Source organism: Oncorhynchus kisutch, linkage group LG30 (assembly GCF_002021735.2).
Source record: "Oncorhynchus kisutch isolate 150728-3 linkage group LG30, Okis_V2, whole genome shotgun sequence".
Classification (NCBI taxonomy): domain Eukaryota; kingdom Metazoa; phylum Chordata; class Actinopteri; order Salmoniformes; family Salmonidae; genus Oncorhynchus; species Oncorhynchus kisutch.
Genome location: NC_034203.2, coordinates 10,751,783 through 10,765,021, shown reverse-complemented (window position 1 = coordinate 10,765,021; position 13,239 = coordinate 10,751,783). Strand labels below are relative to the sequence as shown.

The window sequence follows — 13,239 nt, the reverse complement described above, 5'->3', positions numbered from 1 at the left end:
AAAAGTGATTGCTTTTGATAAACACTTTATCTGCCTTCCCAAAGAAAAATGAATTAGAAAATTCTAAGACATATTTCATGGAAAAGAGATGTATGTTTCTGAACGATGCACCATGCTGCCTTGTTGACAAATCAAAATGTATTGGTCTAATACACATGGTTAGCAGATGTTATTGCGAGTGTAGCGAAATGCTTGTCAAATCAAATCAAATTTATTTATATAGCCCTTCGTACATCAGCTGATATCTCAAAGTGCTGTACAGAAACCCAGCCTAAAACCCCAAACAGCAAGCAATGCAGGTGTAGAAGCACGGTGGCTAGGAAAAACTCCCTAGAAAGGCCAATACCTAGGAAGAAACCTAGAGAAGAACCAGGCTATGTGGGGTGGCCAGTCCTCTTCTGGCTGTGCCGGGTGGAGATTATAACAGAACATGGCCAAGATGTTCAAATGTTCATAAATGACCAGCATGGTCGAATAATAATAAGGCAGAACAGTTGAAACTGGGGCAGCAGCACAGTCAGGTGGAAGTTGAAACTGGAGCAGCAGCATGGCCAGGTGGACTGGGGACAGCAAGGAGTCATCATGTCAGGTAGTCCTGGGGCATGGTCCTAGGGCTCAGGTCAGTTGAAACTGGAACAGCAGCATGGCCAGGTGGACTGGGGACAGCAAGGAGTCATCATGTCAGGTAGTCCTGGGGCATGGTCCTAGGGCTCAGGTCCTCCGAGAGAGAGAAAGAAAGAGAGAAGGAGAGAATTAGAGAACGCACACTTAGATTCACACAGGACACCGAATAGGACAGGAGAAGTACTCCAGATATAACAAACTGACCCCAGCCCCCCGACACATAAACTACTGCAGCATAAATACTGGAGGCTGAGACAGGAGGGGTCAGGAGACACTGTGGCCCCATCCGAGGTGCTTCTAGTGCTTCTAGTTCCGACATTGCAGCAATATCAACAAGTAATCTAACAATTCAACAAAAACTACTAAAAGGATGGAATAACAGTATGTACATATACATATATCAAATCAAATGTATTTATATAGCCCTTCGTACATCAGCTGATATCTCAAAGTGCTGTACAGAAACCCAGCCTAAAACCCCAAACAGCAAGCAATGCAGGTGTAGAAGCACGTATGGATGAGCAATGACCGAGTGGCACAGGCAACATGCAATAGATGGTATAAAATACAGTATATGCATATGGGATGAGTAATGCAAGATATGTAAACATTAATAAAGTGACTAGTGATCCATTTGTTAGAGTGGCCAAGGGTTTCAAGTCTGTATGTAGGCAGTAGCCTCTCTGTGTTAGTGATGGCTGTTTAACAGTCTGATGGCCTTGAGATTGAAAAATAGCTTCTGTCTCTCGGTCCCGGCTTTGATGCACTTGTACTGACCTTGCCTTCTGGATGGTAGCGGGTTGAACAAGCAGTTGCTCGGGTGGTTGTTGTCCTTGATTATATTTTTGGCATTCCTGTGACATCGGGTGCTGTAGGTGTCCTGGAGGTCAGGTAGTTTTCCCCCGGTGATGCGTTGTGCACCACCCTCTGTGGAGCCCTGCGGTTGTGGGTGGTGAAGATGCCATGTCAGGCGGTGATACAGCCCGACAGGATGCTCTCAATTGTGCATCTGTAAATGTTTGTGAGGGTTTTAGGTGACAAGCCACATTTCTTCAGCCTCCTGAGGTTGAAGAGGCGCTGTTGCGCCTTCTTCCGTGATGTGTACACCGAGGAACTTTCCACCTTCTCCACTGCTGTCCCATCGATGTGGATAAGGGGGTGTTCCCTCTGCTGTTTACTGAAGTCCACGATCATCTCCTTTGATTTGTTGATATTGAGTGAGAGGTTGTTTTCCTGACACCACACTCCGAGTGCCCGCACCTCCTCCCTATAGGCCGTCTCATCGTTGTTGGTGATCAAGCCTACTACTGTTGACCAAGCGGTGCAGATTACTGTTCGACTTGAGAAGGGCACTCCTCCCTCACCACTTTTTCTTGTTCATGTTACGGGCTGTAGCCGGGTGCACCGTGGCTCAGGTTAATAGACCTCCCTCAGTGTTGGCACTGTTACTAACTACCTGACAGGTAAGAGGACAACACACACACTATTAAGAGTAGAGGTCGACCGATTAATCGGAATGGCCGAATAATTAGGGCCGATTTCAAGTTTTCATAACAATCGGAAATCTGTATTTTTGGGTGCTGATTTTGCCGATTTTAATTTTTTATACCTTTATTTAACTAGGCAAGTCAGGTAAGAACACATTCTTATTTTCAATGACGGCCTAGGAATGGTGGGTTAACTGCCTTGTTCAGGGGCAGAACAACAGATTTTCACCTTGTCAGCTCGGGGGGGATCCAATCTTGCAACCTTACAGTTAACTAGTCCAACGCTCCAACCACCTGCCTCTCATTGCACTCCACGAGGAGCCTGGCTGTTACGCAAATGCAGTAGAAGTCAAGGTAAGTTGCTAGCTAGCATTAAACTTTTCTTATAAAAAACAAACAATCAATCATAATCACTAGTTATAACCACACATGGTTGATGATATTACTAGTTTATCTAGCGTGTCCTGCGTTGCATATAATCGATGCAACGCTGGGGGATAATTTAACAAAAGCACACTTGCTAAAAAAAGCACAATCGTTGGACGACTGTACCTAACCATAAACACCAATGCCTTTCTTAAAATAAATACACAGAAGTATATATTTTTAAACCTGCATATTTAGTTAGAAGAAATCCAGGTTAGCAGGCAATATTAACCAGGTGAAATTGTGTCATTTCTCTTGCGTTCATTGCACGCAGAGTCAGGGTATATGCAACAGTTTGGGCAGCCTGGTTCATTGCGAACTAATTTGCCAGAATTTTTAATAATTATGACATAACATTGAAGGTGGTGCAATGTAACAAGAATATTTAGACTTAGGGATGCCACCCGTTAGATAAAATACCGAACAGTTCGATATTTCACTGAAATAATAAACGTTTTGTTTTTGAAATTATAGTTTCCGGATTCGACCATATTAATGACCAAAGGCTCGTATTTCTGTGTGTTATTATGTTATAATTAAGTCTATGATTTGATAGAGCAGTCTGACTGAGCGATGGTAGGCAGCAGCAGGCTCGTAAGCATTCATTCAAACAGCACTTTTGTGCGTTTTGCCAGCAGCTCTTCGCAAGCACACCACTGTTTATGACTTCAAACCTATCAGCCTAATGGCTGGTGTAACCAATGTGAAATGGCTAGCTAGTTAGCTGGGTGTGCGCTAATAGCGTTTCAAACGTCACTCGCTCTGAGACTTGGAGTAGTTATTCTCCTTGCTCTGCAGAGAGATGGGTAACGTTGCTTCGAGTGTGGCTGTCGTCGATGTGTTCCTGGTTCGAGCCCAGGTAGGGGCGAGGAGAGGGACGGAAGCTATACTGTAACACTGGCAATACTATAGTGACTATAAGAACATCCAATAGTCAAAGGTATATGAAATACAAATGGTATAGAGAGAAATAGTCCTATGAATACTACAACCTAAAACCTCTTACCTTGAAATATTGAAGTCTCATGTTAAAAGGAACCACCAACTTTCATATGTTCTCATGTTCTGAGCAAGGAACTCAAACGTTAGCTTTTTTACATGGCACATATTGCACTTTTAAATCTCCAACACTGTTTTTGCATTATTTAAACCAAATTGAACATGTTTCATTATTTATTTGAGGCAAAATTTATTTTTATTGATGTATTATATTAATTTCAAATAAGTGTTCATTTAGTATTGTTGTAATTGTCACTATTACAAATCGGCCGATTAATCGGTATTGGCTTTTTTTGGTCCTCCAATAATCGGTATCAGCATTGAAAAATCATAATCGGTCGACCTCTAATTAAGAGTGTTCCCTTATTTATATGTTTGGGTGTACGTGTGTCTGAGGTGATGGATGATAAGCCAGTGTTTGAGACGAGGTGTCTGGTGTGTTTAGGAGGACATGCAGATGCACTTTCCTGGACAGAAAGGTGCCATATTATTATTATTTCCCTATACCCTACCATTACTCCCCTACTCTCACCCTGGCCTAGCCCCTTATTCTCAAACCACTAACCCCTATTTTTCCAACATGACCTGACTTATGTGTGTGTTATACATGGTGTTACAGGAGGAGCTGAAGGCGGAACACGTCTCGTACTTACGGCAGTAGCCGGATCTCCGCCGCCACGATGGCCGACTTCTTGCAGAATACTTCCGGTTACTACAAAAAAACGAGCGACGTCATCATGTTCGCCCACAAGGACTTCTCTCCCTTCGCATCCTGCCGATCCCTGGGGGGCACATTCAACACCTCACCTTGAGGACACACACTGGGGCTACGTCTCAATAGTCTAGTAGCTTCTTCTCACAGGCACTTTAGTGAGCACAATACTCTTCTGGTTAGCAGTTGTCACTAGTATGTACAGTGGCCCTCAATATCTAGAGTATTGATGAAATATGAATGCTTTTATGGTGTTTAGATTTTTACTGTGTACTGTTCTAATTTGCATGAGCTGTGTTGAAACAAAGTCCAATCAACTCTGTTGATATAGCAATCGCAAGAGTTACATGTCAGTTGGGGTGAATGAAAGAAAATGTATTATTCAATGTACACAACGCAATCACACAACCACGACTTGACAGCTTCAGGTGTACTCTGGGAACTGTAGTCCTCTTAGTTCAAAAATCACAAAGGTGTTTTTCATTTTGTTTCATTTTTGTTGTTGTTGAAGACTGATCTCACCAAATCAGAAAGACAACAGTTCATCAGACTTTGGTGTAGGGTACAGTACATTCTGACTTGGTTCTCCTTCCCGGTGGCTCAAATTAGTTTTTTAGATCATAACACATTCCCTTAACCTGAAACTAACCTGAAACACTCAAAATTACATTTACATTTTCTACATGCTTTAGTTTCAGGTTTATTGGTGTTAAATTACTCAATTTATGCTATCTTGGACCACCAGGCTGCTGATGACATGCAACTTATACAAACATGTCGATAGATGTAGTTTTAACCGGCCTTTAGTCTTGAAATCTTTGGTTGTTTAGTAAACTGCCATACTCACTGTTTAGCACTTGGCCGCACATGTGAATCCTTAAAGAGATGTCTGGGGCTAAGGCTTTAGATTGTGTGAACCATGCTGGATGGTTGTGTTGACAAAGAAAAGCTCTACAGTAGATGCACCAAAACATTCAAGGGCAATTTTCTCAAACGTGTTGTTACAAGTTTATCAAATGCAAAAAACGACATTTAAAATGTTGCTACATAAGACCAAAAAGAGTCGGTCGGTCACATACGTGCACTTCAGGAGACAGTTGTATGATATTTTCTGTTCAACACAACGCAATCACACAACCACGATTTGACACAGTCGTAGCTTGGTAACATCAATTGTACTTTGGGAACTGTAGTCCTTTTAGTTCAGCAAATCACAAAGGTGTCAGCATGGCCACTGCCCTTTAAATACGCAACTCGTTGCTTCAAACCACACCCACCCACCAAACCGGAGCAAACGTACCCCAAAGTCTGTTCAAGAACTGTGGTTCGGCAACGTAGCAAACGTTTAAGCGAACTGAACGCACCTCAGTATGTGGCCGATCTAGTTTCAGGTGTTTCGCTGGTTACGTTAGACTACTTACTGTATTCTTATCATACCGTTTTAGAACGGTTAGTGTTCCTTCATCAAGAGACGAGTATTTTCACATCAGATGCCACCATGCATCAACCAACGATAATCTCGTTTTTTAAACCAGTCTCTTTCTATATTTGTGTAGTGATAATAATCTAATTTATTTGGGATAAAATGTTGGCTGATATTGCACGTCGACAAAATCGTTCACTGATTGGCTCACTAGCTACGTCTGAATTTATGCGTATGATGGTAAACATCTGAGCGTGCGCTTGCGTACTGGTAGTAATGGAGGACAGGTCCTTCTCTTCGGGGTAAAATCGGAATTACCATTGATATCAAGACAACAACTGCCCAATGATTATCGGTTGAAGCTGTTTAACATTGTTGGTAAGTTATATTATTTTAAAGTTGCAACTTAACGCCGTATGTGGATTTGTAGTTAATTGAACACGTCGTTAAAATTGCAATGGCTAGCTAGCTAGCAGACGTTAGCAATAAAATGGTTAGCTAACTTAGCTATTTTCTATGTATTGTAAGCGAGATTTAGTTAGCATAAAATATGATTTCTTATTGACTTGTTATTATTTATAGTGTTTATGACACGCATAACATTAGGCTAGAACATTTGCTTTAAGCTGTTAGCCGTTAACTAGAGCTGTTAACTAGATACACATCAGGGTAGGCCGAACTTGACTTTAAGAGACGCTGATCTCGACCAATCAGGCTGCTGCTTTTCTTTTGGTCCGTTAGGTACATACAATTATAATACTAGAATGGCCATGAACCGTCTTATGATATGATAATGTCAGCCATGTTGGTCAACTATGGTTGGCCAATGCTGTATATTGTGTAAAATATATTTTTTTAAAGGCCCACCTCAGAGGAAGTTGCCACATCTATTTTGAGTAATTTCAGTCCTAGAGCTTGAATTCTCGTTTAGGATTAATATATTGCTGATGCTATGTATTGGCTAAGGAGAGGCTTTGAAGTCACTGGTCGGTCATATTGGCAGTCCTCAGAAAAGTATTTCTCCATAGGAATAAATAGAATTCTACAGTATTTAAATGCTTGGATAACATTACATGTATTTTTGTTGTTGTGGTGGAGACCGTAACAATTGCACATTCTAAAGTATACTTTAAGAAATGTATTTATATATTTTTATTTTCATGTTTATCTCTGTAATAGAATAAATATGCCAAAAACAAATGTATACATTTATAAATATATTTCAATAGCTTCCAGAAGTATTTTTTACAACGGTGGGGGAGTGCCAAGAGGGAGGCACGGTGGCTTCAAAACAACGCCCCCTGTCAGTCATCTAGTGTATATAAATAATTGGTTTCACCTCAAACACTGACACAGGCTGCAAATACATATTCATGAATTTTGGGTGGGAATGTTCTGGTGCTTTTCACTTGTAGGCAGAGACATGTCAACACATAGGGCACTGAATGACAGCTGTCAATGTAACTAGCTAGCATGCTAAACTAACCATAGCAAGTAATTTTTTTTATTGTTTAAACAATTTATTTAACTAGGCAAGTCAGTTAATTAAGAACAAATTCTTATTTACAATGACAGCCCACCGGAAAACAGTGGGTTAACTGCCTCGTTCAGCAGCAGAACGACAGATTTTTACCTTGTCAGCTCAGGGATTCGATCCTGCAACCTTTCAGTTACTGGCCCAACACTCTAACCACTAGGTTACCTGCCGCCCCAAAAGTAAAGTGAGCACCATTTCAGTTAAGACAGGTATACTGTTAAGGCATCCGTGTGTTTCTTACTGAAACAGTTCGGAAGAGTTGGAGCATATATTATGACAACGTTTTTGTTAATTTTGGTCTTCGGTAAGGGTATTAAAGCTTTTCTGGCACATTTTTTTTTTCTTGAGGGAAGCTGAAGTCAGTAGCCCGAAGTCTACGCCCCTTCATCAGTGATTGGTCAACAGTAGGGATTATTCAATAGTCTTTGTTGTCATTCAGTGAGAGTCGACTTGTTTCCTTACACATTTTTTAGTTGATGTAAAATTGAGCTACTGAGCAAAAACGTCAAACTCTCCTCAGCAAAAACTGCAAAATTAATGACAGATTTCTTGAATTCTTATATTCATTCGGATTATTTTGAGTAAGTGTCTACTGTCTCAAAATGGACAAACTAATATTTAGCCTTTTTTCTAGTTTTTCAAGCGAAGGTCTTTTAAGGCAGTATGCGAGCACACTCGTTCAGTTTGCCAAGCCGAACGCGGCTAGGCGCCAGCCGTACTGAAGCATGCCTTAAGTCAAGTAAAAATATATATTTCAGAAAAAGACTACCAGCCTACGTGTCAAAAGATGAGTCTCAGCTAAACCATGCCTATATGTGCTGTTGACATGTTAAGATTTGACATGTCTGATTTGACATTGCCCTTTGGATAATTCTAGTGAAGCTGTGTCGGATTCCACACGTTATTAATATTTGGACATGCACACAGACATCAAATAGCCATGTTCTTTGTTCTCTCATTTCAGCGAGCTAGCTACGGTGCATTCAGAAAGTTTTCAAACCCCTTGACCATTTCCACATTTTGTTACGTTTCAGCCTTATTCTAAAATTGATTAAATTATTTGTTTTCCCCCTCATCAATCTACACACAATGCCCCATAGTGACAAAGCAAAAACTGTTTTTTAGAAATTGTTAGCAAATTTATAAACTGATATCACATTTTACATAAGTATTCAGACCTTTTACTCTGTACTTTGTTGAAGCACCTTTGGCAGCAATTACAGCCTCGAGTCTTCTCAGGTTGGCACACCTTTTATTTGGGGAGTTTCTCCCATTCCTCTCTGCAGATCCTCTCAAGCTCTGTCAGGTTGGATGGGGAGCGTTGCGGCACAGCTATTTTCAGGTCTCTCCAGAGATGTTAGATCGGGTTCAAGTCCGGGCTCTGGCTGGGACACTCAAGGACATTCAGAGACATGTCCCGAAGCAGTGTCTTGGCTGTGTGCTTAGGGTCGTTGTCCTGTTGGAAGGTGAACCTTCGCCCCAGTCTGAGGTCCTGAGCACTCTGGAGCAGGTTTTCATCAAGGATCCCTCTGTACCTAGCTCCTTTCATCTTTGCCTTGATTCTGACTAGTCTCCCAGTCCCTTCCACTGAGTAACATCCTCACAGCATGATGCTGCATCCACCATGCTTCACCGTAGTTATGGTGCCAGGTTTCCTCCAGACATGACGCTTGGCATTCAGGCCAAAGAGTTCAATCTTGGTTTCACCAGACCAGAGAATCTTGTTTTGCATGGTCTGAGAGTCTTTAGGTGCCTTTTGGCAAACTTCAAGGGGGCTGTCGTGCCTTTTACTGAGGAGTGGCTTCCGCCTGGCCACTCTACCATAAAGGCCTGATTGGTGGAGTGCTGCAGAGATGGTTGTCCTTCTGGAAGGTTATCCCATCTCCACAGAGGAACTCTAGAGCTCACTTAGTGACCATCATCGGGTTCTTGGTCACGTCCCTGACCAAGGCCCTTCTCCCCCGATTGCTCAGTTTAGCCGGGCGGGCAGCTCTTGGAAGAGTCTTGGTGGTTCCAAACTTCTTCCATTTAAGAACGATGGAGGAGACTGTGTTCTTGAGGACCTTCAATGCTGCAGAAATGTTTTGGTACCCATCCCCAGATCTGTGCCTCGACACAATCCTTTCTCTGAGCTCTATGGACAATTCTTTCAACCCCATGGCTTGGTTTTTGCTCTGACATACACTGTCAACTGTGGGACCTTTTTATATAGACAATTGTGTGTGCCTTTCCAAATCATGTCCAATCAATTGAATTTACCACAGGTGGACTCCAATCAAGTTGTAGAAGTATCTCAAGGATGATCAACGGAAATAGGATGTACCTGAGCTGAATATTTATGTAAATAAGCTATTTCTGTTTTTTTGTTTAATACATTTGCAAACATTTCTAACAACTTTTCGCTTTGTCATTATGGGGTATTGTGTGTAGATTGCTGATGGGAAAAATATATATATTTTAGAATAAGGCTGTAATGTAACAATGTGGAAAAAGTCAAGGGGTCTGAATACTTCCAAAGGCACTATATATATCAATGCTTTATTCTATGGCTGTGAATCTGCCATATAAATATTATGAGCTCCGGTAATATGGATAGCCTAACTATTGAAGCAATAGGCAAGTTAGTTTTGCATGGCCTGGTGCCCCATGTGGGTGAAGATTTCTTTGGGGGGAGTGGGGTTCTAACATTTTTTTTAAATAAATGGTTGTAATTTTTTTTATACAGATAAGCTGTAACTTGACATTATGTTAATTTCCAGGGGAAAATAAGTGGGGGCGCACAAGTTTACACCCCCTATTTTAATTTGTTCCATGGCTCAGGCAGCCAAGTTAAGTAGGCCACACCCAGCTGCTATTGCATTGGTGTCTATGGGAGACCCACCCCGTTAATTATACTGGAACCGACTTTTTTTTAAATCGTAAAAGGCCTGAGTGAACTATTTTCATTTATCCACCGTCTTTGCTGTAGCCAAAGATGATCTATTTTATTGCTCAGTTGTGACTTGTGATCTTTCCAGGAGGCACCATTCAAATGAAATCCAGCACATAAATGAAACAGACTAAAAATGATTTACATGTCATTTATTAGGAAAGCTCACATCATTGGCACGAATTTGCATGAAGCGGGCAGTTCGGTTTTGTCACTTCAAGCCCAAAAATATCATACTTAAGACTAAGACGATTACTTATTGATTTACATTGTTGTGCAACTTTGTGGGTAAGCTCTGGCCATTGTCTTTCACCTCTCAAAAGTGGATTTCCACGGATGTGGGCATTTTAAGATTTACATTTTTGTTAGCTAGCTTGCCAGCCAGTTTTACAGCAATGATTCCATAATTTTTTCAAATTAACTGACAATATGCCAACGTTCCATTCAAACAATGCAGTCAATCCACAGCCATACACTGGCTGAAATCAGTTGATGATATTATTTAGGACAGCAAGTACTGATATTGTATCAATAGCACTCACAGCTTTCCAAGAAAACAAAAATGGTCTGTTTACATATATTTTAGAGGTTATTTTACTGAAAATTGGTATAAAACTCAAACTATATTTTATAAATATATTACAATATTTTAGGTTGACAATAATTCTATTACACCATTTCTGATATCACATGCCTTTTTATTTTCCTGCGTAAGTAAAATCAGTATTATGCCTCTACTGCCATTCATTCCAATTAGACTGGTTTGGATTTCTCCCAGACCAATATGGCTGCCATTTTGACCTCATTCTGGGACTTTGAGGGATTATGACATAGCCCTCATATTATTTTAATAGGATCTCAATGGGAACATGCATGAGACAAAGGACTAAATCAGCTTCGACTGACTTGTTGTTTACATAGCTATTTACAACTGACCTACACATTGTAAACACTCAGCAGCCGAACAAAGGGCTGTGACTTGGTCATGAACCAGTATTTTGGCAATATTAAGCATCACGCAGATGTTTTTCCACCATCTGGCCACCCAGTCACCACAGATTTTTCTTCTTCCCCAACGGACATCCTTAGCATTATCAATAGCGTGCATCCTCCCGGACTACTGTTGTTAAACTGTCGCTATTCTTGTGATCTTGAAACTTGTTTAATTCTGATCTGCAGGGCCATTCTATTTAGCATGGCATCCGATTCGGGGCCTCAGGCTCCCGGCTCCAAAGGGATCATGACCTTTCACCCCACCGCTGAGGAGTTCCAGAACTTCAGCCGCTACATTGCCTACATGGAGTCCCAGGGAGCACACAAAGCCGGTCTGGCTAAAGTAAGCAACGACACAACTCCTTCTACCTTGTGACGATTATTTTGCATTACCTTTACCTGCTTTCAGAACTGTAACTTTGTGGTGCAAAATGCTTGTTTTTACAGATCGTGCCACCGAAGGATTGGAAACCCAGGAAGTCCTATGACGATATAGATGACCTGGTGATCCCAGCTCCCATCCAGCAGGTAGTGACAGGCCAGTCAGGTCTGTTCACCCAGTACAACATCCAGAAGAAGCCCATGACCGTCCGAGAGTTCCGCAAGACGGCCAACAGCGACAAGTGAGTCTGACTGCACCAACACTGTAACATCTGTAACGTATATTTTTATAACATACTGAACCTAGTGTATGAATAAGCTATACTGTATGTTCGGTCTGTGGTTAGGAAAGCCACTCTGTGGCCATGCTATATGATTGAGGAAATGATACAGCTACAAAAGTTAATATGGTTGAAAGTATGGGGTTTGTATGATCATCTTTATGTTAGAAAGATTCATTCTTGTTTCTCAAGAAACCAAACTATGGCTTTACAGACACATTTAAAAATGTCTACTCAGCTGTGCCGATTGGCCCTATTTCCCCCCCCCCCCCAACATAGGTTCTGCAGTCCTCGCTATACCGACTTTGAAGAGCTGGAGAGGAAGTACTGGAAGAATGTGACTTTTAACCCGCCCATCTACGGGGCTGATGTAAACGGAACGCTCTATGACCCCGTGAGTAATAATGAATCCCCTCTGGGTTGTTTTTAATGTTCTATGGTGTTTACAATGTTAACATGTTGTTATCGTTCCTAGTTATAAGGATGTTGGCTGATGAGAGTGAGATGTTTTGTGGTTGTGTAGACGGACGGTTGTGTAGATTACTTGTAAGTGTTTCTCTCAGAATCATGTGTTGCACCCGCAATTTGAATTCACTACAAATACACAAGGTTGCAATGGTTTTGTTTCACTGCAGCGATGACAATGAATCTCCAGCGACAATATTTACGTTATTCTGTCGTTCTCTCCAGGATGTGACCGATTGGAACATCGGCAAACTGAGCACCATCCTGGACACGGTGGAGCACGAGAGTGGCATCACCATCGAGGGGGTGAACACGCCCTACCTGTACTTTGGCATGTGGAAGACCACCTTTGCCTGGCACACCGAAGACATGGATCTCTACAGTATCAACTACCTCCACTTTGGAGCGCCCAAGTCCTGGTAACTAACTACACTCTTACTCACATAATACATTTACCTGGTAGTTTTGTGTGTGTGTGTAAGAGCCACATTATTAAGCATCAACATACAGACGATGGTCATGTAGGTAAGGTTTGGGGACTCTGTCGTTATCGGAGCAACACTCAACGAGTAAAAATAAATGGCAGCTGTTGTGATGTCCGTGTGATAACTGATTTGGTGACGTTATGACGCCCTCACAGGTACTGCGTTCCTCCAGAGCATGGGAAAAGAATGGAGCGCTTGGCTCAAGGTGAGAGGGATGATAATGTGTGACGTTTTGATGCTGGTTTTTTCTTTTTCTTTTTTCTTCTCCGTCATATTAGAAAACAACTGATTTTTAACAAGCTTTAATCCAACACACTGTTTTCTGTTGTTCCCCTGCAGGGTTTTTCCCTGGAAGCCACCAAAATTGCGAAGCCTTCCTGAGGCACAAGATGACCCTCATTTCTCCCTCCATATTGAGGAAATATGGCATTCCATTTGAGAAGGTAATATTAGCCTAATGTGTGATGTCAAACTCTTATGCTGATATATAAAGCATT

The 13,239-nt window shown here is 41.6% G+C and overlaps 1 protein-coding gene across 1 annotated transcript in view; it reads left to right on the top strand.

Annotated features, from left to right (window-relative positions):
• Nucleotides 1-5,610: 5,610 nt before the first annotated feature.
• Nucleotides 5,611-13,239, top strand: part of LOC109874540 (lysine-specific demethylase 4A) — a 34,251-nt gene continuing 26,622 nt past the window's right edge. The window contains exons 1-7 of the mRNA XM_020466492.2: nucleotides 5,611-6,049; nucleotides 11,317-11,473; nucleotides 11,578-11,753; nucleotides 12,072-12,186; nucleotides 12,483-12,676; nucleotides 12,898-12,947; nucleotides 13,082-13,185. Of these exons, the coding sequence (XP_020322081.2) occupies nucleotides 11,333-11,473; nucleotides 11,578-11,753; nucleotides 12,072-12,186; nucleotides 12,483-12,676; nucleotides 12,898-12,947; nucleotides 13,082-13,185 (780 nt within the window). The 5' untranslated portion in view covers nucleotides 5,611-6,049; nucleotides 11,317-11,332. The remainder of the gene's footprint in view (nucleotides 6,050-11,316; nucleotides 11,474-11,577; nucleotides 11,754-12,071; nucleotides 12,187-12,482; nucleotides 12,677-12,897; nucleotides 12,948-13,081; nucleotides 13,186-13,239) is intronic.